At 50.3% G+C, this 26,910-nt stretch overlaps 1 protein-coding gene across 1 annotated transcript in view; it reads left to right on the forward strand.

Annotated features, from left to right (window-relative positions):
* The first annotated feature begins 2,462 nt into the window (after positions 1-2,462).
* Positions 2,463-26,910, forward strand: part of LOC128732046 (headcase protein) — a 90,052-nt gene continuing 65,604 nt past the window's right edge. Inside the window, exons 1-2 of the mRNA XM_053825208.1 lie at positions 2,463-3,775; positions 21,972-22,068. Of these exons, the coding sequence (XP_053681183.1) occupies positions 2,463-3,775; positions 21,972-22,068 (1,410 nt within the window). The remainder of the gene's footprint in view (positions 3,776-21,971; positions 22,069-26,910) is intronic.

The raw sequence follows: 26,910 nt of genomic DNA on the forward strand, positions 1-26,910 counted from the left end.
TGAAAACCCCTTGAAAAACAGATCAAACTACCGATGCGTTATCATGTTTGTGGTTCCTAAACGCTACAAGGAGTTTCCGCAAGTGCACTTGCTGGAAGGATTGCGTTTTTCCACTCGAAAAACCGTGCTCTGCCTGCATGCAGAAACATTCGCCACCGATGCAACAATGCCACACTCGAGGAACGCCGGCCGAATTTCGATGTCACGGCGACATTCACCCGCCACAGTCGACCGGCCGGCATGAGCTGTGGGGAAAAAAAAACAACACACGACCAGCGAAAACATGACGCTGTTAGAAAACGCCGGCACCACCAAGAGAGCGTGTGTGAGCGTGTGTCCATGCGTGCGTACGATGCAGGCGGCAGCATATTTTATGCTATGCTACATCGCGTGTCCCTTTGCGTAGTGCACGTGCGAGCGAGAGCGCTATGAAACTGAGCGAGATAACTGGCTCACCGTTGAAACGCGTGCAGCAGCATAGCAGCGTGCGCGATGGTGTGCGTGGCCTGGGTGGTTTTGGCCACCCTTCGGATGTGGCGCGCGTTCAGCCGCGCTCGGGTACGTTTAGTTGCGTTTTCGCTTTCATCGGAGTCAGTTCGCGAAGAGAGAGAGCGCCGGAGCAGTAGCAGCAGCCGGACCAGAAACCAGTGCCGGTCAGCGCAGGCTATAACACCGAGAGGAAAAACAGGCCCAGCGAGAGATACACACACACACACACACAGAGTCGGCAGGAAGGAGAAGAAGGCCTAGTGTGAGCGCGTTCACTTTCGTCATCATCGTGGGGATAATTTTTCCGTGCAGAGTGTGCCGCAGCACGAAAGGTGAAAAGTGAAAAGTCGTTGTGTTTTGGCTTCACGCGCCCGCGAAGCTGGTTTTAATGGAGTGGCCACAAACGGCGTGGACGAACACGATTCCAGCAGTCAGCCGAGCAGCACGCCGGAGGCACCAGCAGTTGAACGGTAAACAACCTCCGGTGTCGTTGCAATCGAACCGCCAGCTTTGCCAGCGGACAGCAGCGACCGCAGCACCGTGAAAACACACCGTTCTCTACCTCGTCGTTGTTCGGGTGGGTGTTTATCCTTTCGTTTCACTGTGACCGGTCGAGAAAAAACGGCACCCCAACGAGGAAAGCGGCCAACCTGTGCCAACCCCGGTGCAGGGGGCTCCGTTCAACGACACTGTTTCCCGCGCGATTGAACTTTCGTGTCAGCGGCACGAGTGAGTGAAAGCAAAAATCGATGCCACCGGGCCGGTGCCTGTGCCACCCACCAACGGAGCAATAGGGAAAAATCGCGGGAGTGTTGTAACCCACACGAGTGCCGCGCGAGAGCGTGAGTCGGAGAGTCGGTCGGAAAATCCTCGAAGCAAACGGAGCAAGGAAAAGGAAAAAAAAACAAAACGATTGTGCGAAGGTGCCTGGCGGTTTTTTTTGCTTTTTTGGTTTTGGTGAAGCTCCTTGAAACAGATGAACCGGCGGTGAATGAACATAAGCGAGCGCGCGTTCGTTTCGAGGAAAAAACAGGCAAAGTGCCGCAGGACGAAAAGTAGGACGTCCAGCGACGTCGACGTCCGTGTGGTCGTCGCAAAAATCGAACTTTAGGCCGCGGCTGGCATAGCAACAGACACAGTAGGCGCTGCCCTTTCGGAAGGCAAAACGTGTTGCCTTACAACCCGTTCGCGACAACAGCGTGTCCTGTGCGCTTTTCTTTTCCTTCGTGCGCCCAATAACGACCCTAAGCAGGAAGAAAACGGCAGGAAGAAAAGGTCCACCACAAAGCCGCGCGCGTTTAAGATTTCCGGGCCGGTTTTGTTCTATTGCGTTCGGGAAGCAGCAAACAAACAAAAAACGGCCGTCTGTGCGTGTCCTTTTGTGCGCGCGAAACCACGAGTGCGATTCCTGGAAACGAAACAAAAGACCACCGAGGTAGCTGCTCGGGTGCGTGCGTGTGTTCGCTTGTTTTTTTGCTCGTCCTTATCTAGCGCGTCGACGGCGCGACCCCAAAACAAAAGGCCCTTTTTACAGGCTGTCAGCGTTTTTTTTTCGGTGGAAGACAAAAGAGAGTTGAAGAAGAAAAAAAGAAGAAGTGCCACCGTAGAAGTGAAAACGTGCGAAAGAAGTCGCGAAGAAATCGACCAGCCCAAACGAGCCGTGGCGAGTAAGAAGACTAACAAGCAGGTCCCTCCAGGGAAGTGGTGTATGTGCGTGTTTTATTTTGTGTGAAGTGTTAGCGGAAAGACCTGAAGGAACATTCGGCACCACGCGTGGGGCTGTCAGGAAGAAACGTCATTTTGACATGTAAGTTGTTGACGCTGTGACCTCACAAAACAGGCCGTAAACGCCGTGAGCAGAAAGACCACCAAGTGTGGAAGGTCCTGACCGAAAGGCTTCTTCTAGTGTCCTGTGTGTCCTGCGGGGGAGTGTTTTTTGTGTGACTTTTGAACCGCGTGTGTGTGAGATCGCGATGGCTCCACTACGAGCTGGCCGAACGGCCGTCGGGGACGGACCAGTGCAGACGCAAACCGTTTCGCAGGTTCCTGCAGGTACCGGTGGTATGTACGATCCGTTCTGCTGGAGCATCGGAACCAACGGTAGCGTCGGTGTCGGTGGAGACTCCGATCATGGGTTTGAGTCCTGCCAGTCGGGAGATGGATCCGGTTCGGAAGGTGCCGGTATGGTGCGGTGTTGCGTACCGATCGGTGGTGAATGCCTGAAACCACTCGGAGGACATCCACTGTCGGAGTTGGGCGCTATGATCAATCTGGAGGACTTGCGTGGATGTGTGCGTGTGCTGTGTAGCAATGAGACCTGCACCGCTGGCCAGTACATGCACCGGGAGTGTTTCGAGCGGTTCGAGGACGAAGTGCTCGGGTATCTTAAGTCTACCGGGCGTGCTAGGTCCTGGTCGGATAAGCAGCGCCAGCAGAACCTCTGGACGAAGAAGGGTTACGAGCTGGTGCACAAAGTGTGCGGTTGTCGGTGTGGTCGAGGCCATCTTAAAAAGGACCTCGATTGGAATCCGCCCACCACGGCTAGTTTGTTTGGGCGAGCTCTTGTTGGCACTGGAGGTGGTGGTGGATTCGAAGGTGGTCCCATTGGGCATGGACTAGGACCTCAGACAGGTGAGGAGGAGAATGCTAAGAAGCAGAAAAAGAAGAAAAACCGCCACAACCAAAAGCTGGCCATTTCGACGACGGCAAGCAGCAGCGCCAATAGTAGCGCCACGAGCAGCCCCAACAACAACCATCATCATGCGAACCAACAACAACAGCAGCAGCAGCAGCAGCAGCAGCAGTTGCAGGTGCTTCAGCAGCAACACCATCAGCTGCTGGCTTCCCAAGGTCAACAGCAACAGCCACAGGGTGACGAGTTGATGGCGATCATGAGCAAAATCCGCTTAACGTTGGCGACTCCAGTACGCCGCAGTAATCCACCCGGGTTCGGATTGATCTCCGGTGGAGCTGGTGCCGGTGTTGGTGGCCATCACTTCCAGCAACACCATCAGCAACACCAGCAACAGCAACAGTCGCTGCTAAGCACTGGCACGGGAATTGCCGCCAGCATGGGAACTGGAATGAATGCATCGCTTCGGCTGCGTGCCAACAGCCTGTCGTCGATTAGCAATGGGTCATGTACACCACCGGCCTCTGCGTCGTCGATTGGAGGCTCGGAACAGTCGGTTTCGCCTATCCATCATCAGGCTCCGAGCCCAGCCAGCATCGCTAAGCTGCCGTTGACGCCCCGTTCGAAGGTGGAGCTGTATTCTGAGCGAGTTCGGTAAGTTTTCCCACAGAGGGCCGATTTTCTTTTACCGTTTTGTTAAGGATCAGGAGATTTCGCTTGGGGTTTAGCGAATTAATTTTCATTATTTTTTGTAAAGACTCATGAAGCATATTTCAAACATATATAAGAATATTAGCGTATTGGCCATTTTTGGTATGGAAACCCTGCCTTGTTCCCTAACCTTGCGTACATCAGCTGATAGAGTGGAGCACTGCCTTTGTGCGTGTGCGTTTGTGTGTTTTCCACATTTTCCGAAGCCCACGCTGCTCTCCGTTGCGGCGTGTAAGTAACTCACGGAGCTCGGGCCGTGTTCATTCCGGTGTGTAACTGCGGCGGTACGAGTTTTTCCCTATGTCTTCTTATCATCACACCCTCGTCGTCGTCATCACCCTCCAACTCCCCCCAAAAATCGGTGGCTGTTTTGGTTTTGGGTTTCCTTTTATCGCACTCGCCGCACTCACTCTCTTCGCTCTGGGTTGGGGGTTGAAGGTTTTCCTTCGACCGCACTCTCAGTGGAGGGAAAATCCGTTCCCCGCCGAGAGCCGACACGGGCGCACAACAAAAGAAAAGGGAAAAAGGCAGGTCAAGGAGAAAAGTGTCGTTTTTCACGACCTCCCACTGCACGGAGGATGCTGTCGGTGGTGGGTGGGTGGATTGCGATGACGGGAGAGGCCTACAGGCTTTTCCGACGGCTAGAGAGTCCTTCGAGAAAAATTGTGTACCACCTCACGCAGCGCGCTTTGTGTTTTGTGTGTCGGTCGGTCTTTGGTGGGCCGTTTTTTCTTTTTTTCTCCTCCCAGTGCGGTTGACCTTGCTGTGTGGGTGTTGGATATTCCATCCCAAGAGGCGGATGTCTCGTGCCGGCTCGTGATAGTAAAAGTTAGCCCGTTCGTCGTAGGCCTGTTGCGCGTGCTTTTTGCTTTTATTGTTCACTCCCGACCCGTGATGGAAATAGATGGAAATCGGGCGCGCGGTGGGAAATAGATACAATTTTATCGTCACCCTTCGGATGGTCGGTCTTTTGAGTGCTTCTTTTTTGTGGCCTGTCTGGGTTGTGGTGACCGACCCAGCGAAGGTTTTCCCGAGGCGATCGATATAGACGAGCCGCTTTAAATGGGTACGCGAGTCGGGCTGATCCGGCTTCGTTTTAATATGCTTTATTCGTACGCCAGAGAGAGAGAGAGAGAGAGAGAGAGAGAGCTTTCAAGAAAAATTACCAATCGAAATCGGCCTGCTTAGGTGGAAAAAAAGCTTTCTCTATCGCCAAGAGCTGGGGAAGTTGAAGTTAAAGCCTAAGGATGTCACAACGCCACGAAAGAAACGTTTATTAATCGCTTACGGCATGGATCGAATCGAAGCCATCCGTTTCGCCGTTAGGAAGGGATTAGCTGGTGGAATTTGTTTCGCATTTTCTCACGCACCAAAACCAAAGGTCAGGGAGAGAGAGAGAGAGAGAGATAGAACGAGAGTGAGGGAAGAGAGGACACCCGGCGTCGTCGATCCTTTATCATAATAGCACCTTTCTGTGTCCTGCCGGCAGCCGGAACGGAGCAGAATCGGCACAATGCAAACAATATTTCCACGCAACCCTTCTAAGAGGGTGGGGTGGCATTTTCCTGCACCCTGACGTCGCCCTCTCCCCCCGCCAACCCGTCGAGAGAGAGGTGTGTGAGCCAATCGTTGCAAAATAGACAAAATCCAATCCAATTGGTGCTTTCGGTGGTCCGGGCGCTGGCGGCCGAGTGTGTGTGTGAGTCGGAGAGGGTTTCATTGATTGTGTTCGAAGAAAAACAGAAGGAAAATCAGGCGTCAAAGGCAATAAGGGAAAAAGGAGAAGACGAAGCAAAAGGTTAGGATTTCGTCCGATTCGTCGTGCTCTGGAGCTCTTTAGCCTTCGATATCAGGATCGATCGCCTATCGTTGATTGGCGCGAGAAAAGGCACGCGGGGTTGGAAAAACAAACACATAAAGTTTTTCCCTTTTTGGGCGTCTTTGCACTCCGCTTCCTTTTGCCCTTTGCGTGTGGTACACTTTCCTTAGGGGGGGTGGGCGAAAATTCCTTTTCTTTTTATTTCCTCCTCCTGCTTGTCTAGAGCGGGCGGGTTTTCCGCTGATTGGCACCCACAGACGGTGCAGTTTTATGTGTGTGTGTGTGTTAGCTTTTTTTTATTGTTTGAGGGCTTGAAGCATGAATAAAAGCACCGAAAAAAAAGCGGACACAATATTTTCGAACGGAATTTTCCCGAGTTTTTCACCGTTTTGTTTTCCCGTACCTTTCCGCACGGCTTTCGACCGTCCGTCTTTCCATCTCGTTTGTTTTGAAGCGTCGTTTTTGTCCTTGCACGCTTTTCTTTCCTCGGTCCAGTAAGCGGCAGTTCGGAAGAGGGCACTTTATTGATTCCAAAGCCCCGTCCCGTTTCGTGTTCGGGTGGGTCGCTTCTCGCCGTGATAATGAAACGAAATCATATCCTACACTCGAGGTTGCCCTCAAGGAGCATGCCGCCGATGGTCTCGTAAGTGGGATTAACATTCAATATCGTGCAGCTGCCCGAACGGGCTCTTTTTTTCGAGTTCTCAGAAGCGCTGGATCGTCCTCAGAAGTAGCATGCCAAGAGCAAATTGAGTCGTCTGCTGAAAACAGCGGGAAAGACTCGCACGAAGGAATGCCAAAGCGTTGGTCGCTCGGCAAACGCGTACATTTATGTTGCTTGCATCAACCCTCCTACCAGCGGTGCATCGCATGCTGAGTGTTGCATAATTTTGCAACCCCATCCCGTGCCTAATCTTGCAGGTTTTTTGTTCCTTCTTCGCGCGCATTTTTCTCAAAGTAAACGAATGAGTGATGGAAACAAAAAAGTGGGGAGAAAACATAAAACAAAACTACGACAACGACGACGACGAACACCACAGACAAAAAAAACCGGTACCGCGTGTGTTGTGTAAGTGTGTTTACTTTTGTTTGTTTCTAACACCGCGCTCTCACGCGCGCATTCTCCGCGCTCACTGCCGCTGGGCCCAAATCGCCATCTATCAAAACGCGAAAGCGGAAGATCGACACGCACCGGGGTCGGGTTTATGGTAATGACCTAGAAATTATAAACCGGTTTTTTTTTTCTGCTTCTTCCTCCAAGGCGGTAGAGAGCGTGACTCCCGTACGGGGCAGCTGGCCCAAGGAGCAGATCCTGTTCCGCCTGCCGCGTGCATATGCTGTTGTTCGTCGCAAATTCGCGGCCAACTCACGGCGGGTTTAGTTTCGGTGTCGCATAATTACCCAGGCACGCGCTTCATAATTTCAACCTACTTTTGACGGGGTGAGCCGTTAATGTGGCGTGCTTATGCTTCCTGCAATCTGTGGAGCCACCCCCGTTCGGTATTGTAATGCAAATTCACCCCCCAAATTCGCTCGCGTATCTCACGCGAGTCACGCAATCGCCCTTCATGGGCTTTTAGTCACTGAACGTGCGTGGTTTAGACTCGAATACGCGCGCACCCGTCGATGATGGCAGATGATGGTGCGAGAATTTTCGGCCATCGACTGAATTGGGAAACAATTTAATTACACCACCGTGGTCACGCGTGAGCTTGTTCAGCTGCAGAACAGTTGCACCTGCCAGCCCTTTTCAGAGTGAGACACGCGCAGTTGACCGCGTGATAAATTGTAATGCACATCCGTCCAGTGGCATGGGCCAATTTGCGATCCGGAAGCAGCTTTTTGGGAAGGTGCCACCCGAAAATACGCACCACCAAAATGGACGATTCTTCCCCGACGACGGGATGTTGTACAATAATTGTTACATCCATCTTGAGCTCTCACCCCACGCGAAAACGAGCGACCAACCAAGAGGGCAGCTGGTCGTGATGGAACGTTCGGTTGATGGTTGTTGCGTGTGTTTTTTTTTATTCGCTCTCACCACCATCACCCGGCGTTACGGTACGCATTTTCGGTTTGGCGCCTGATGGTGCTGCTGCTGCTGTTGCTGCTTGCCACCTTCAACCATATGATGTGTTAACCTTGAATTTTAAGTTTGTCAAAAGAATTGCCTTTTTCGGGGTGGGGTTGTGTGCGTTTCTTTTACACAAAAAATCCCCACAATGCTGGCTAACCTGCCCCGGGGTTTGGGGCCAACCTTTGACGCGTGTGGGGCTTGTTTTATTTGGTTTGGAGGTCAAACGGTGGAAAATGGGTGCACTATTGGTGGAGAGTAGCGTTGCTGTGCTGCCACAGAGCGTGAAGCACACTTTGGTCGTCCAGTTTGTTGGGGTCGCTTTTACCCGGGGCCTACCGAAACCGACACCTATGATAATGAGCCTTGTTTTGGTTGGTTCGCGGGTGTCGCCTTTTTGGTTTCGGGTTTTTGTTGTTGCTCTTCGTATTGCCACTCGCTTGCCTTACGAAAAACCGCGTGTGAGCAACAAAAACTAAACCAGCTCACTATCAATTCGGTTGGGAAAAAGCACGGAATGCATTTGAAAAGCGTCACCGGCAGGTGGTGGCCTCCAGGGCGTTGGATAACCTTGAAGATTTGGAGCAGCGTTTCCGCGAGGTTCGGTTCGCCTGAGCGCCTCTGCTTCGATGTCTGTTTCTTTTTTAGGGGTTTTTTTTTCGGCGGCTGTTTTGGTCGGTGCGTAAAAGTGGGCGCTACTTTAGGAACGAAAATCTGTTAGTTTGCTTAGCAATTCAAGCGTAAGAGCTCGCAAGAATGGCTCATTTTCAATGGCTAAGGCATGAGCTTTGCTGTAATACGCCCTTTCTTAGCGCGTTAATTTTGCACAAGCTCACAAATCAGTAGGGCCACCAGAACGCCACGATTCTCGCGTCGCATAACAGGGTGGTAATTTTGTTAATTAATTTTTGGCGTTTATAATTCAAGGACAAACGCGACATTTACATTCGAGCTATCGCATAAAGAAGTTTTTCCGTTCTTTAGAGAACCGAATGGAGGTTGAGGTTGAGTTGGTGGCCGTTGTTTAACATACCTACTGACCTCGAATTCGGCGCAGGCTGCTTTGCATGTGGTTCAAAGTGTCTTAAAAAAATCAACCACACAAAGTCGTTCGTTCGCGCATTTAACGCTTGGCTTGGCCCCTGAGCGATGTCATCCCCTTCTGTTCAGGTGGTGGGTTTTAATTGTGCCCTCTACTGGAGGTTGGAAGACGATTTCCGTAAACCTGAACTCATCAGTCTTTGCCAAACTGCTCGCTTGGCTGTGGAAATAGAGAGGGCAGTCTCCCACCACCTTCTTTGCACGGGAAAATCATCGCTTTTTTTGGAATGGGAAAATCCCAAGCTAACTGCGTTGGCTGTGTGTGTATGTGTGTTTTAAAATTGGAAACAGCCAAATTTATCACCTGCCATGGAAGGGCGCTTCGAGGTCTTATGAAATGAGGTCCATTTATCGCGTGCGTCAGTTTTTGGCCGTACAATTAGTGGAAAAAGCGTGTGCCTTTCCGATGAAGCAGCCGATACTGCCCTTATGCTTTATCGCGCCACCAAACCCCTATGAGGCAGAGAGTGCCCCGTATGATTCACTCGGTTGCGCTCGAGTGGAAAAGGAAGTGCATTCTCATAATTAAGGCGTTGGGAGAGACGTTCGTTTTTTTTTTTTTACATCACACAGCTCTGTCTACTGTACCGATGGGCTTTTTATAGAGTGGGCCAGTGCTGGGTGTCTGGAGTTTTGAAATAGAAAACCTTCAGTAGCACAGAACACAAGCAGTGCGTTTTCTTTGGGGGTGTATTTTTTTTTTACTTAAGATCGAAAACGAGAAACGATGAGGTGAATTTATTCTCCGCCCGTTCGTTCGCACGCTTTTGTTCATTTAAAGACCCTATCGCTCTTTTCTGTTGTGAGTGTGTGTGTTTTTTTATCTTAAATTTCCACCTTTGCCGCACGTAGACCTGCCCGTGGAATTGAAGGGATTCATCTCGAACTGCTTGTGTTTTTTTTTTGTGTTTACAAAGCATAGCGAAGCATCCGATTTTATCGCTGATGACCTCGTTTCGTGCCATTTATACGCGCAGGCAAAAAGAAGGATATCCGTTGGTGTAATACCGGGATTTATATCATCGAAACGAATCCATCGCCGCGGGTGGCTTTTTGATAGTCTTTGTTTTTTTTTCTCTTCTGTTTTTCCTTTTGTGTGCGATCAGCTGAAACACGGTGTGCTGTTCGGTTTATTTTGACCTTTTTGTTCGTTTAAATCCCGCGCACGGTTACATACCGCACGAGACAATGCTCAATCGGTCGCTGTGTCGCTCGGAATAAAATAGGTGCATAACGCGGATTTAAATCCCTTCCCTTATCTCACCGGTGTGGCAGCGTGAAGAGGTGGATTTCGATCCTCCGGAAAGGATATAAAGCATCCCTTCACGCACCTAGGTCTGGGTGGGAAACCGATGAATGGCACTAGCGAAAAGGATGTGGATGCTTCACGGGCCAATAAATCATCCGGCGGTGCTGATCGGTTGCCCGGGGTGTACCGGTTTATGAGCCTGGCTTTCCGAAGGACTTCTCGTCCCCGGCTCTTCCTTTTTGATCTTGCTACACCCCGTGGAGTGTCGACAGCCGGAACCTGGAGAAGAATTCGTGTTGGAACCGAAGAATAGCAACCCCGAATGTCTTTATTCGCCTGTCCGCGCCATTGCTTGATAATGCAAGGACCTGGCAGCCGCCCTGTCGTTCCGCGTTATTTATTTAGTGTTAATTTTTTTTTCTCAATTATTCCAATTTCTCAATTTCTCCGCTTCCCCGGCTTATCTCCTACCCAGCCATGACTCATTTTCTGTGCTACGGATGATAAAAACGTCCCTTCAAGTTGACTTTCTTTGTGTATTCACCCACCGCTTCATTGCATAATGATCTCGCGGTGGTTCCGATGATGATTCATGCTAAACTCTGCACCTTCGTCACCAAATATAGGGTGCAACGGGTGGTGGTTCAATTGCGCCACCGACAATTGAATTTATCCACCTTCCGTTCCCGCGAGAAGTGCTGCGATGGACAGTTCCTTGCTGACGTGCTTATTCCGGTGTGCCGAATGCTACCGCTTAGTTATATCCTTGTGCCTCCCTCGATGGCGTGAGGGCAAAAAATTAATCTCATTTGCATATTGATTGAATTCGTTTCGGTGGACGACGACCGTTTTGTTTACGTGTGCATGTGCGTGTGCGTGTGTGTGTATTCAGTTTGCCTGGGCGGGCGTATCGATGGCCTCACTGGGTTTCATTGGGCGATTTGTTCTTTTCCCCTCGGGAAGCATAATTGCCATAGATTGGGTGAAGTGAGCTCTTAGAGCGAATACAGTGGCCATTATGAGGAGGGTCTGCTGGTTGGTAATGTCCTTTTACTGAATCACTAATTTTACGCTCTCATCCAATCGCTATCGGCGCACGATTTTTTGTATTGTTTTTCCAGCTGGTAGATTAGGAAGCATTTTTTTATGGATGGTTTCTTTTTTTTTTCCCTTCCTGTGAAAAAGTTCATGATCCTGATGCAACCTTTAACACCCGGTGCAACGTTCGTTCTTTTGTGGTGTTTCGCATCTTTCCCGCACACCTTGAGGAAAGTAACTTTTTATTAGATGCCCTTTTTTTGTGCACCTTTCTATCGTGTATTAGGGTGACTAGAAGCGTTCAGGAACCCATTTACGTTTGCAAGAATTTATTTTTTGAACATACCATTAGCAATATGCTGGCTTTAATAGCGGAATCTTCTCCTGCTTGGAGTATACTGAACAAAAAAATGCGTTCTTTACGCGTCAGCACCCCAACCCTTATTAATTTTGTCACATCACCCGGCGGCAATGCACTTTAGCGCATGTTCATCCCGTCGAGCAGGTGGCCGAGGGAAGCTTCCATCGCAGATAACGAGAAACTAATCCCATTACACGACGGGTCCGACCCTCTGGTGCGATCATCGACTGCAGCGACAGTTTTGCAATGTGTACTTTTTGGTTGTTGCGCAAACTTTCGTTCTTTTCCATCCGTTTCCGATGCTTTGCGCTCTCGCAAGCTCCCCTGAGTGAACGAGTAGAAGCGTGTGCTCAATTTTAGATGCTCCGTCCTGTCGCCTTTCCTTGTGCGGATGCCGTTGGGTTGATTGTTTGAAATGCGTATGCAAATGTGCCCCCAGTTCGCCTTCATTCCTCCCGTGGCAGGGATATACGAAGATGGGGCGCTCTTTGCAGCAAGGTTGAGAAAAACCCGCTCCATTCGTGATGCGGGAGCTGCTTTGCGTAATCAACCGAAGGAAAACTTGGTGGAAAAAGCTGGTGCAATCAAGGCTCGCTCGAGCTGCCAGGGGGTTTTGGGGTCGTGTAAGGATGTTAGTACGTTTATTCGCCGTCGGTATGCGAGAAGAGTTTCGTGAACATCGCAAATGACGTCGATATCTGCCACAAGTTGCTGCAGCAGCAATGGAAAACGCTCGTTGATGCAAAACGTGCGTCATCGTGCTCCTGCTCGATGGCTCGTTAGCTGATCCTTTTAAAACCGGTTCCCTTAGGCCATCCGATCGGGTCGACGTTAAAGGTTAGTTGTTTTCGTGATATTTGTACGCTTCCTTGCGTAGCGAACGTTCTTCTCGGCCGATGGGGGTGAGCTGCGTGAACCTGTCCGTTAATTTAATTGAAACGTGTACAGGTAGCCAGTTGAACGAGAGAGAACCCTTTTTGCGGTCATTCCACGGGTTTTGTGGAGTGCATTTAAGCGAAAGTAGCTGACTTTTGCTCACAGCAGGACTGCCACCAAAACCAGCTAAACCGGGGTTTGTCTCGCGCGATCAAAGGGAAAGCTCACTGCTGATTTACAACCTGCTACCCAACCGTAGCGATCCTGCGCGCTTTTACGACCGCTTTATGTTGAGTGACCTAATTGCTCGACTGTGGAGATCGCCCGTTACGATCTGCTGGCATTTAAAAGGCTCCTGCGATCGTGCTCCATTGTGATTGTCCTTGTGGAGTTCGTTAGCCTCGAGGGTGTGGTTGAGGCCGTAAAAGGAGCCTTTTCTTTTCCCCACGTTGGAAGGCGATGGAAGGCGACTGTTAATTAGAGCGTGAATGAAAAACGACACAGGAACAGCAACATCCTGCCACCCTGGTGGCGCTGGGAAATGCACATTTACGTCACGCTGACGGGGCATGAATGGAATATTTCCCACCCGCGTCAAAGCGATCGTGGGGGCAATAAAAATTGCAACCGGTAAAAGAATCTCCCCAAAAACACACTCCTGCGTGTTATGAGTGGGGTGTGTTTGGGACGGCGGAACCCAAAATAAACCACACAATTTGCATAATTTACGATCGCCAAGCGTGTGTGCGTATGTGTGTGTGACCGAACGTCACGTCCAGCGCAGGTTGATTTCAGCGGTTGCTCCGTTCGTGGCTTTCTCGTTGTTGATCCAATTTAAATTAAATATAACACCCAATTACTTTCGCGTCCCGGTTCTCTGGCCCTGCGAAGTTGTTCCACGCTGCAATTGCTGGAGCAAAAACGGACCGCTTTTGGAATGGGGACGTGCCGCCAAAACGTGCTCCTGTGCGTGCCTGCGTGGAGGGTTGCGTCTTGAAAGGAGGTCGGCCGGCCACCCTCCCGAGTGGGGGCAGATCGGATGGATTTATGAACAGTTTCCGGTGTGCGGGTCGCTGGGTGGCAAACGATCCTCACGCTGTCGTGGCGGTGTCGCTTTGTGCTACGCGTGCGGGCCACCGGAAATGGGCTGGAAGAAAGTTTACGCAATGCTGCCTTTCGGACGCGTTAGGGGTGAAACCTCGGGGTGATGGGGATGATTCCGGCGGGACCCGTGTTTAGGGCTAGGGTCAGCTGATAGTGCTGCCGGTGGGGTGTTGTAAATTTTTGGAAACCCAATGCCCACCCACCATGTTGGGCCAACCGGAACAAAAGGACCCACCCGGATGGGGGTACGAGTTTTCCTGTTTCGCGGTTTTTCTACAGTTGATTTACGACAGTAACGGCATGTGCTGGCGTTATTAGAACAAGGCATTGTGTTTGTGTTTTTGTGCCACGAGTTTGAGCTCATATTTTGGCCACAAATATCAGCCGTACCTCTCGAAACGGGAGGTTGCAATTGCGTTGCGTTTCTTTTTCGCGATGACTCCTTGTGTCATTCAACAACGGGTTTTTTGATGATGCATGAATTCCTCTAACATAGGGGCAGCTGCTTCAGTATCCGTCCAGTGGATCCAAACATTTCGACACCGGTTCTGGTAACAGAGCAGATTGGTCAGCAGATCTTGGAGCTCTCGCTGGACGGCTCTCACTCGCAAGACGCCACTTTAAACGCGGCTTCAATGTGTCACGTACAAGCATGGCTTGGAAAAGGAAATCGCACACGTCTCTTAGCCAAGAAACAACAACTTAGACGCTTCCGTGGTCCGTATATGGTACTCTGCGCTCTTTATCGGTGGCGTGAAACTGATATCGCGCACGCTAAAAGTAAATAAACAAAAAGGGCTGTGGCAGTAAAATTGATTACGCCTTAAGGAAGCGAATCGGTTGCTTCCAAGGCGCTTTAAAGGGCCCCAGCATGGGGTGGCTCTTGTCGGTTCGTGTGCGCAGCTGCCATGATCGCGATCGATAGCCTGCTGCTCGGGTGGGTCCCGTTTTTCGAAGGTGCATTCGACAAGAATGCAACCCATTGTGTTCGTTTGGCTTACGTTGCGTTGTTTGGCGGCGTGTTCGATGCGCGATGTCACGTGCGCGTTTATCGCGAGTTGGTTTTTTTTTATGTTCAAATCTTGCGCTAGACGATCTGATACACCGAGAAGGCGATTAGTTTGAATGTTTGTTGAAAAAATGTCGAATGCCATCACCTCTTCCGGGGGTTGTTTCGTAGGTAAAGGGCTCGCGATCTTAGACCACTAAATGTTCCGCAAACGCGTGTTATCTCCCCATATTTAAACGCTGCTTGTTTGCTGGTATAATATTTTCCTGCACATACATGTTCGCTCGCGAGAAAAGGCGGGTTTTTTTAAATCCGAAATGGGTCAGGCTTACCGGCGCTGGCGGATGGGCAGACGGGCGCCACATCGATCTTCGCTTTTTGGTCTCTCCTTCATGGCGACATATTTCGTTTATTGTTTCCCTACTCACGAAGGGGCAGCTGGTACGCTGAAGACCCAAACACGCACAATGGCATTGCGGACAGAGAAAAAAAAGGCCCTCCGGACGCGTAAAGTGCCTCGCGAATGCGCGCCGTTACGTTTTAGGGACGCACTGTGGGATGGTTTTTGGAGCTTCTGCCCTCCTCGGGCGCCGATGATCGATGTCTTGTGCGTGCGTATCTTTTTATTTATTTTTTGGAGTGGCAATTGTTTCGTTAGGTCTGCCTTTGGAGACTCTTCACCGCCTCGATGGCGGCTTCAGATCACGGGACCCCGGTTCCGAATGAAACGTGTTTCTGATGTGTTTCGATGTCGTCGGAAGGCATGCCATTTATGCTTGTCCCCGGGCATAAGATCCCCTTTGGGTGGTTTGTTCGTTTGCCAGACAACGTCGTGGAAACGCGCCCGCGGAACGATTAGTACGAATGGCTCAAGATGTGCGGCATTGCTCAATTCGCCGGTCCGCGGATCCCTTATGTTACGCATATTAATTAAGCGCCCGAGTCCGTAAGCCAGGCGTGCGCGTTCATTTTCGTGGAATGTTTTCGATGGAACCGCGCTCGGTTAATTTTTTGTGTGCGCGATGCCGTCCAATTATCGTTCTGAGAAGGACCCCGCTCAACTGGCGATCAACTGGAAATTGAAGGTTCAGGGACGAATCAACGCGCGAGATCACAAACGGCGATCGTGAGCTATTTAAGGTAGGATCTTGATCTCATAAAGCTAGATCTTTTTGGGGTCCGCGAATGATTTCCGTCATTGGCTTTGGGTTGGATTTATGACGATTACCGATTCCACATCGTAAATCTCGCATCGGCAGCTTGGATGGAAGCGAGCATCTGTCCCGCTGGGGACGTTCGAGAAGGACACAAGGACAACGTTAATCCTCAATAGATCGAGGATCTAGCGCAATGTGAGATTCCTTCGCCCTGAAAGATTCCATAAATCATCTTTTCGTTGTCTTGGGCTCGAATTTTTGATTCCCCTGTTCATAACGGAGGCTCTGTTCAATTTTTGAGTAAAGATATTGTCGAGGTACAGGAGGACAGAAAACTGAATTGGGGACATCCCACAAAACCTTCGAAAGTCCGTTTCTTCGCCTGGACTTGCGAGGGAGCGATTCATTCAGCGCGCATTGCACAATTTCAGCGCGTATGGGACAAAACAGGGTCGTCGTATCAGCTACAGCTACTGCTGCTGCTGCTGCTAAAGCCGAGACCGTTTCCCATGTCGTGCAGATGCCGGGTTGACGCCGGAGCCATAAATATACTACAGCTGTGTCCATCGTGCGTGGTTCCAGCCAGTCGCGCGCGTACCGAATCGAATGTGATCCGGAATAAACGAGCTTGCCTGCCTTAGCTAGCTCGTATTCGTAGAAAATGGGCTGTATCATTATTTTTCTTTTTATTGCGCCCGGTTTTTGGGGGGTGAATCTCACCCCCCCACCCTCTCCACCTTCTCCCCACCCACCATGTCCTCCATCGACCCAGAGTTATCTGCTGCGTGCGATTTGGCGCGCCATTAATGGTGATTTGGGTTAATTTTCATTTTGGAAGCGGTCGATCGCTTTGGTCCCGCTCTTTTGAAACCGCAGGTAATACCGTCGATCGCCGTTTGACCTTGGCCGTTTGTCGTGATCTCCCTCCGACGGTCCTGGGACGCGAAGGATCTTTGATCTACGCATGGGGTTTGCTGCGTACCTTCTACGGCTAGAGAAAAAATGCGACCCATCCAACAATCAGCTAGCGACGATCGTAAAGTTTTATGCCATTTTGTCTCTCGCCGGAGTTGAGAGCTTTGACGCGCGTTTAGGTGTTCTAGCCGCGTTGAATTTTCATCCCTCGTGCCATTGAAGAGCTCGTTCCTCGATCTCGTGGCACCGTAGACGCGCTGTTTGAATTCCAACACGCAAAGGAACCACCTTTGATGCGCTTACCTCCTTACGAGTCCCACGCGAATATCTCGCGCAATGACACTAAGCTGCCCTAGTTACACCGGTGTGTGTGTTTGCGTTGGCATCCAGCTAAAACCCCTGTACACGCGGAGGTGGCCAGACATCGTTGGTTGGGTGGTAGCTTGAGGCCATTTTCCGAAGGGCAACATTGGCATTTCGTGTCCCACTCGTCGCACTTGTCGCGAACGCGGATATCAACGCGAGTGAGCGGTTTACGGTGACTAAAATGGAAAGTTGTCGCTGGCACACCGTCTGGGTGTGAGACCCCTCAATATCATCCCCTTGTGGGCCATCCCCTACCAGCCGGGGTACGACGGGGGGGGGGGGGGGGGGGTGGTTCTTCGCAACAATGTGTGCAAACGCGATGATTGATTATCCAAACGGAGGACGTTGGCGCAGACATACGGCGGGTGGTCGCACTGTGGTGGTGTGTTAGTGGGTCTTCCTTCGCGGCATCCTTCCTACCTAAAATCACACCGCTTTCCCACAAAAGGAGCGAGCTTCCGGTCGTCAGCGTATGCGCGCGGTAAAAGGCGCGGCGATGATAGGGCAAAAGGAGCTTCCCTGAGAAGATGGGCAGAGAAGGATGATTAATTGCGCGAGCTTTCGTGTTCTCGTGGTCATTCTTCGCGCGCGTCTGCCGGATGCAACTATGTTCTAAAGTCGCACAATCGATACGTGCACCAGTGTGTGTGTGTGTGTGTGTGTGTCGCTATGATGGAGAGTGTTTAATTTGTGGTCGCTTCTTTAAGCGCAGTAGAGGGTTTCTTTTCGCTTCTCGCGTCCGTCGCGTCGTGTAGCTATTTTTATGTCCATGCTGAAGGAAACGCGCGGACCTCAGGGTTGTTATTTTATTTCATCCCCTCCGGTATCGCAACCCCCTCGATGTCCGGCGAATGGCGGCGTCGGAGTGCGATCGTTCTCGCGGCGCTACACACATGATTTATATCGTCAAATTATCTCCGGTCGATGGGTGGCGATCGTTTCCAAGGCCACTCTGCAAGCCGCTCGAGCGCTACTCTTCTGCTGTCTCTCAGCAGAAACTCGCGCCCGTTGTTGTTGTGGTTGGCGATTGGGGAGGGTTTTAACACCAAAACGGGACCAGATTCGTTCTTCTCCTCGAGGAAGGAACCCCATTTCGAGCGTGAATCCGCAGGCGATCGCAACCGATCGCGGTTATGTCATTGAACAGCGCTACTCGATCGGTTTAAATTGGCGCACAAAATGTCACACGGCTCACGGACGTGCCGTGTTGGTGTTTTAGAGTCTCCGAGTTCCAACCCCAAATCCGGTTGATTATTCTCGAATGTGCGTTGTTTAATTTCGCATCTCTCTGGGCGGAGTGGCATTTAGCGCGCCTTGATGACCTTGCCAGTGTGTGCAATCGCGTTCGTTTGTGTGCCAGCATACTCCAAACAGGCCGCTGATAAATGTAAACCACCCACTAAGGGCAGCGATGCTTTATGATCGATTGAATAACCGGCGGAAATGTTGATCGCCGTCCGTCAGGAACGGGTTTTTTTTCTCTGTTTTGTTTTCTTGTAATATATCCCGCCAGCGCCGACCAAAACCATCCCCAAACGCGCAACCCCCTTCGCAACGAGGGGTGAGATTCCAATGGCGAATGGTTGGGGGCTCTTTCGGTCCCTTCTTAGTGGCCACCCAACCAAACGTCCAGCGTCCGCCGCGGTTTCTTCGCGTGCCGCTCGAAATATGTATGCCACGGCGTGCTCTGGCGTATGACGTGAACGTCGCGAGTTTTTTTTCCCTTCATTTTTTGCTTTACTGCTTATTTTGAAATCAACCTACCTCACTTGGGGTGGTGGTGGTTAAATAGGGGTGAGTGGGGTCTGTTGCAGCCTCTCGCTTCCCGCCTCGTGCCTCCTTCGCGAGGTCCGATAATTTTGCCGTCTTCTCGCCGTCAATGTCAAGGTTAAAAAGTGCTGAACAGCCAGCGCCTGCCTACGTGTGTGCGAGTGTTTTTCTTACCCGCGTGTTTCAGCCGGAACTCTGTGTGTGTGTGTTTCGTGATGGCGGTGTTTTCGGTTTCTTTAGGCACGCTTTTCGCTGATCGCGGTTATGAGTTCCGCCCACCCAACAACCACCCACCCCGTACGTCGCCAGCGTTTCAATGTTGGTCCGTGTTTTTAGTTCCTCCTGCGGGCTTACGAACGTGTGCGTGTGTGTGTGAATGGCCATCGTCCGAGATTTAATGTGTTGCGTGCGTCGTTCCGGGGGTGGAAAAAGAAAAACACTCCCCCTAGCCGCCGGGAAGCCCGCTTTCCGATGGAGGCGTTTTGTTCTGCTTCAGCTCAGGTTTTCCACTTCCATTTGGTGGGGGATGGGAAAATGCACCCTTTTGCGAGGGGTGGCTGGCGGAGCAGGGGAGTGTGTGGGTGTTGTGGCGTAAATATTTCTCTTCATCTGCCCTCATTCCACCCTGCTTCAGGTCCGTTGCAGCGGTGGTGGAGCTCTTTAATTGCGTGCATAAATCTGCGAAAAGTGAATCCGGGACAAAAGAGATGAAGCAGCAAAAGAAAAACAAAAAAAAGGAAACAAATGAAGCCAGATTAGATAATCCTCTTGGTGGCTCGTTTTCGCGTGGTTGGGAAAGAATTTAGACCTGGCTTGCATTCTTTTGAGTATGCGTGTGTGTGTGCGCGTTAGGACACTCCTTTGCCAGCTTCTTTCATCGCAGTCTACCCCCCCATTTGGTGGGTATTTTTGCACAAACCAATCTCTTGTGCCGCGGGTGGATTGCGTATTCCGAGCGAGAAAATATTACGGAATAGCGTGTTGCTTTTTTGCGCTTACTTTTGGCAAAGAACCGTGGTCGCGCGCGCGCGCACCCCCACTGCAAATGAATTCCCGTCACGTAGCGAACTCGCCGGTATCCGCGTGTTTTGGGTGTTATTTTTTCGTTTTTTTTTTCTACTGCCACAAAACCAAACCGAATATCAAGGAAGAGGAAATCACGATTTGTAGCACGAAGCGTCTTTTACCCCTGAAGCATGGGGGTGGGTTTTGATTGAGCGAAATATTTCCACCACTTTGCTCCAGCGACTGCGAGTCGCCGGTGATCTTCCAGTGCACGATCTTCTGCAACACCTCGGCGAATGGGTGTATGTGTGTGTGTGCGTCATCGGTGTGATAAATTGACGAGCCTCTGGAAGAGATGGTGATGGCTGAGGGATGGGTGTCCATTCGTCCGCGGAATATCTGATCGTTTGGTTGAGAAGCAGGGGTTGTTCGCCTCCGTCTGTGTTAGGGGTTAGTGCGAATAGTTAACCTTGAGGTGGTTCAGAGTGAGTTGTGCGTCTATGGCGAAGGGTTGGTGGCACCTTCTGGTCTCCTCAATCCAACCCTCACACCCCTAACGGAGTAAAAAAGCAAACAAACTTGTGTTCGAGAGCTCTGTGCTCACGTTTTGAGTAAACATTCACGCCTCGTTTGCCAAACCGGCTGCTCCATCGCAGCTCCATCGATGGGTGCGTTTTTTTTGTCGTTCCCAAATGGTCTCGCATGTCCACCCTAATGGGTTTGCTAAACTCTATCGCTCGGATGTGAGCGAAACAGCAAAACAAGCCAACCCCCGTCGATGAATCATTGTGCGAAAGTTTTCCCTCGTGCATCTCGACCGGTACGGTGATCTTCTTATGCAATCGTTTACCGCACGAGGTGTGTGTGTGCTTTTTGGCTAACTATTTGCGTTCTTGCCATTCGGAATCCATCCGAAAGTTTAGCCAGCGACGAGGACGACGACAAAGCGCCAGAAGTTTTCCAATAATGTCGTTCGAAAGTGATGTATATGCGAACGGCCCTTAGGGAGGAATGTGTGTGTGTGTGTTTGTGTGTTGATATTCGGGCCAATAATCGACCTTTTGCGTCGAAGGGTCCGTGTCATTGAATGCAAAAGTTAAGGACGAACGCGATACCCCGAAACCGATTAGTTTCGTAGAAGCGTATTTTTATTGCAGCAGCAGCAGAGGTGTGTGATGTGCATTCAGAACAAAATGCTCATAAATAACACCCGTCGATGGTCGTCGCGTTCAGTTTAAACTCTTCAAATTGAGCCTTTAGCTGCAGGGATATTGGGTCAGTAATAGTGATAGCGACGATTCGTGTGACATTCTGAATAAAGTTTTGCACCTCGTCCTGGCGATGCAATTTTTGCGACGTGTTAAAGTCGATAGTTTTATTGGAACAAAATTCACTCGCGTTTGTTAAAGCTCAATTTATCTTCATCTACATGCAGCTGCAATTTATCGCCAAAAACACAATCCACTTCTCGCCACCGTAACACGAGCGTTGGAATTGCGCAGTGCTTGTGGGAATCCTCACAAACCGCGGGTGTTCTTGGTAAAGCAGAGGAAAAAAAATCAATTGCATTTCGACGAGACGTGCTTGCATGTACGGTGCATTCGAAATTGGACACACACACACACACCCAAGCTCGGGCGCCCACACATGCCATGCAATCTTTCTTCGCCCGTGTCACGTTCCGGGTTTGGATTGCAAAAATTACGCCAGCGAGAGTTTCGCTTCCGTTCGCGAAGCGTTTCGTTTCGTGCGCCTCGTGAAACTCGAGCGTAACCCTCGCGTGCATGTGGCCGATGGCGCATTGGAGTGTTTCATTTTTCACTGCCATTGCTAAGATTTTGCGATAAGGAGCCACCATCGGGTTTTCTCACATCACACACCCCTTGCATTCGATACGTGCGCCGTTCGAGTTTGCTCGCCTCGAAAGGAGTGTCCCTTTCGTGGGTTTGTTTGGAGGCGATTCATTTGATTCCGGCTTTAGATACGATTGCCTGGTGATGGCGTCTTATCTTTTCTTATGCGCCACCAGCTGGGCGCTGTTCGTGCTCCTTTTTAAAGAACGCAACTCCCCTCGAACCGATTCACCTTGGGGGATTCGCGACGTCACGTGGAAAGCGTTTGGCCTGATACAACCGTGACCGATAAGTGGTTCCATTTTAAGTCGAAGTTTTATTTTCAGCACATTATCCATCATGATTTGTTGCGTTTGTTCACTTCTTTTCGAATCAATCGTCCTGTGATATGCGAGCCTGATTATCTAATGTCTGGTTTATGCCTTCTTTCTTCCTTGCACAGAGCCACATCCGGTGCCAACGGGATCTTCTCGCGTCGTTTGGACTTCTCGTCGTTCAACGTGCTGCCACGACAGCGGATAAATTCCTACTCGATTAAGGTAAGGATTCCATTTAAGTTTCTTTTTTTGTTGCGTTTAACCGATATGTCCGACCAGGAATTTGTTTGATAACAAACTCGCAGTGGTTCGCTATCGACAGATCAGCTTCAGATCACGTGCGAACTCGTCACGATGAGTGTGTGTGTGTTGGATTTTCATGGCGTACGTCCATTTTCCACCGCAAATCATGTGGGAATTTCATGTCATTTCCTAGAAAACCGCAACTCGCGACAAACCGCGCCCCGATTAACGCAAACGTGTCTTGGCAAACATAACCAAACCCCCATCGGGTTGCTCGAGTGGGTTAGGATGAGGAAAAGCAATTCTGAAGTCTCTCTCCTACGCCCTTTTTCTCCACCTGCCATCGTCCTCGCGAGCGTGCCTAATGAGGAGATGCAAATTCTAAGTAACTGACCAGCATCAACATGCCGCGTAGTCGCGTTCTCCCGGTGTTAAGCGGTGCTAGAACAGGTTAGCAGGTTTAGAAGCACCCATTCGGACCGGCTTGGCCCCGTGCCACATATTGCCTGCCAGTTCCGCGTTCCAGCAGTGCCAACTGTTGCGCCGATGACGTCCAACTGTTGAACTCGGGCCGCGTTAATGAGTGACAGTCACGTTTTGTGCATGTCGCGCTCAAAAAACCACAAACCCTATTCCCGCGTGGAGAACATTGTTGTGGTTTTCGATGACCCAACCACCTTCCGGTTCTCCCAACGGGAGTCCCAAAGGGGCGCGTTAAAAACTCGTTTATTACGACAACCTCCCCCGCGGGTCGCCATTTTTCTTTCACCCCAACGTTGGGCGATAATTTGTGCGCAAAATTTATCGAACGAATTTAGCGTCAATATCGAACCATCACGCACACACGACGAGACGTATCGCGTTTCCCTGGTCAGATGTGTTTTAAAGCCACGGTGCGAAGTAAGTGGCCCTTTAAGTGAGTAGTCGCGTTGACACGACGCCGTACCTTCAGGAGGTTAGTGAGAAACGACCGTTCGACATGCGAGCGTGATGGAATCGAAAGAGGACGCCGGTGTTGTATCTCATGCTAGTGGGCTATCCTGATGCATCCTGGTAAATCGGTTTCTCGGGAGTTTGTTCGGGTGGATACATAAATATGCTTCAAAGGGGTGGTACTTGCTCTACCACTCGACTGACCTTTCGGATCGAGCTTCGGCTGTTGATGCATGTCGATTGGATCTTTTTGAAGTGATGAAATCTAAAGCTCCCTGAGTTTTACGTAGGATTTTTTGACGAAACAACTGTTGCTCTTTCTGAATTTGCACTTGAGTGGTGGTATTTTTCGAAGAAGCAGTTTCCTTTCTTCTCGCCGGTAAGAGATACTTCTCCGGGATGCGTGCTGCTTTCCACTTCCAGTGGTGAATGGACTGCCAAACTCACGGTACACGGTATGAGCCATCGATGCCGTTGTGATCGTATTTTTGGCCACAAAAAAGAGGATCAGAATAGCAACATCTTCTCATCAGGAGGTGGGGATGGTAGCCGGTTTCCAAAGTAGCTTGGGTTGAAGATATAAAAAAACACAAACACACCCACAGAAAGGGCACTCGCTTTTCCGACGGGCAAGTACCCGAGGCTCGTCGGTGACTGCGGCCTTTCCAATCGCGGCAGTCTGGACGAAAGAGAACGGAAGTTGAAAAAAGCTGCTGCTGCTGTCGGAGCAAAAACCTTCGTGATTTATTAGTGTTTGATACGAGTTTTGGCGCGCCCGGTCGGGAAGTGGGGAGTCGGAACTTTCGCTTAAGCTTTTCCCGAGACCCTTGGACATCCTTGGGCGCCCCTCGCAGCGTCGTGTATCGTGGGATGAATTCCGTGCGCCGATTTTCGTGCTGCCGCTTGGTGTCCTTATCGTTACGGGAGCCGCCCTTGGTGGCGGTGTATTTTGGGGAAAAAAAACTGCCACCATCCCGTAGTGCTTGACCTTTTTTTGCATTGTGTGGCGTGTTTTTCCTACTCCCGGACGTCGTCTGCTGCTGGGTGGCTCAAAGTTTCGTTAACTCTCTGATAACAAACACGAAAGGCCGGTGGGGCATTCCTGCGATATCTGGGAGCAAGCGCGCGAGAGTGGGAAAAAAGGAAAGTGTAAAAGTTTTCCATTTTCCAGCAGCTTTCCAGGGGAGGTGCGCTGTAGCAGCAGCAGCAGCAACAGGAGCAGGAAAAAAAGAATAATTGACCGAGGAAAACCCATCTTCCGAACGACAATCGATAAGCAATCAATTCTCGGCCATTCCTCTTTTGCGCTCGCGTTCGTTCGCTCGTCGGTGGTTTGTTCTTTTGCGTAATGTTGCGGGTTTGTCCCGGCGAGTTGTCCCTTATCGGTCGCTGACAATTTCCCGGGTGAGGTGACAAAAAAAAAAAGAAGACTCGAAAAAGGGACCGCCGGTTGGACGGTAGTTAAATGTCACTATTTCGAACGTGGCAAGTGTAATTAAAGTTTAATTTCCACTTATCTCCGTGTTGTCTGGTTCACAATTTCGAGTTTTCGCTTCCTCCCAAAGCTCGTGGAATTCCAGACCATTTCGCTTTTTCAACCACGTGTCCGGTCACGTCTAGATCGATTCTTTTATTTCTACTGTCAGGATCATCAGGTCATGTGTGGACGAGTTTTCGTCATCTGCGGGCAAGATTTCATCAAAGCTTCCCTTTATGGTGCGTCCCGTTCCAATTAAATCATAAAAATTCAATTACATCCTCGTAAAGCTCCCTGAGCACGCGTCATAAAGGACTCACACCCACGTCACTTTCTCATGGCGCCAACCCAAGGTCAACGGGGGTTTTAGATGAGCCGGTAGCAAGGATAATCCTCGTCACTACTCTATCTCTCTGTCTCTCCTTGGAGCGCCTTGGAGTGAAAATAACCCTCCCCACATTTATCGATTGTGTTTATCATAAATATCTGGTGCGAAGCTGCGTTCTTTCCGCTCGCTAGCTCAGACTTCCTAAACGTGTGTGGTTAAGGACGAATGAACTCTACCACATGTTCGATGGTCCGTAGATGATCTACCGAGCTACTGGGAAGTAGATGGCGTTTATCATGCAACCCTGGACGCGCGTCCGAGTTAGTTAGAACACTCCATCCTCGGGCCCAGTATTTCGTTTAACCATGGATAAATAATTCATCACCTCATCAAACACACACGCCAGCGCGTGAGAACGGTTCGCAGGATACACCAAGAGTTTGACCCCCGCTCGGGGTGTTTTTTTTTGGCTTGTCATCCCAAAAATCTGTCCTTCCTTCGTTTTTAGGTTAGCACGGACGGATTGGCCGAGACACTCGAAAGAGGCTTGCTCGGGGAAGGTTTTAAAGGATTTTATGGGAGTTTTGGAGAAAAAAAGCGAGAAAGAACAAAAGCATCGAATGAACGACCAGACGGACGGGTGTTGGCAAAATTTGCTCCCGGTAATGTTTCGGATGGCCTGTTGCTGCTGATAAACGGTCGAAACATTGTCTGGGGACGTTAGTGGGCGCACAGTCCGGTTTTGTGCGCGGCCGCCATAAAAATGATAATGAAAGTAATTAAAGCTAATTAAGGATGAAAAATTTCTTCCTCCTTGCGAAATTTTCCTTCCACGTTCCGTAAGCTCTCGATGGCGTATTCTACCAGAACCCGGCCACCGGAGGGATGTGAGAGCTTTTGTGGGTTGGACCAAAAAAAAACTAGAATAGAGAAGAAAATTACTGGCTTCCCGCTCAAGTGACGCAGTCCCTGGAATGGGTTCATTAGTCCCCGAAACCCTCGGATCTCGAGTTCACTTTTAGAGGGGCACACCGAGAATGGTGAACCCTTTTTGATCGTTTGTTTCGTTCTCCCATGGTTTGTCCGTCTACCTGTTCGACATTAGAGTATGAGGGTGGATTAGGAGTGTCTCGTGTGCCATAAGCACTTGGACGAAAGTTTAACTCCCGTTTTATCACGCTTCACGCGTGAGAAGTAACGAACCACGAAGCGAGAAGTGCTTCCGATTTGATTGGACTCAGTGACAAATGAATGGCCAAATGTAGACAACTAGGCGCTTTTTTCAACTTCATCAATCTTCGCGCCGTTTTCGTTATCTGTGCAGAGATGGCAAGGTAGAAGGCATACGGCCAAAGCACCCATCCAGGTGTCTTATTCCGCGACAAAGGAAAATAATTGAGACGCCCGCTTATGCTAATTGGGTGAGGGAAAATTTTAATTTTCGTTAGCTCCGGCGCGTAATCTCTTTGTGTGTGCGCACCGGGCGCGCATATCGGTGTTGTGTCCTCGGCGTAGCATAAAACCATCCATCAACCTCGCGCGGGTGAAGATTGATTTGTCGAGTTAAGAGTGGCCCTTGTTGATGTGGGATGAAGGCGCGGATGCATACACACAACCTGGTCCTCTTGGTGCTTTTGTGTACACAACTCTGCGAAAGAGCCCGACCCGCGAGATGGACTTCTCCAGCCGTGCGTCTTTGTCTCGTGAGGGACACAAACATAATTTAATGTACACATACAGCGCAAGCAAAAAGGCCAAAAAAAAGGCGCTAGGTAACCAACTCCAGCACTCCACTGAGAGCGGTTACTACGCGTTCGTCTTCAGCTGGTTCGTTAGTTTTTACGACATAATCTGGTGTCGGAATTTAGCAACGCAACGCATGACGCTACCTTCCCTTTCCGAGTCGATGGTGAAGTGATTTCCGTTTTTACTGTGGGAAAAAAAGGTGAGCCAGCAATATCTCAACTGGCGGAAGGTTCACTCGACTCGACGGAATCGGGCGAGTTGCGCAATTGGGAGTGTGTGAAAAGAAGTGCAAAACTTTGTCCCATCCTCATCGAACGCTAAACCGGATCTTAGCGAG

This window comes from Anopheles nili, chromosome 2, assembly GCF_943737925.1.
Source record: "Anopheles nili chromosome 2, idAnoNiliSN_F5_01, whole genome shotgun sequence".
NCBI classification, from domain to species: Eukaryota; Metazoa; Arthropoda; class Insecta; order Diptera; family Culicidae; genus Anopheles; species Anopheles nili.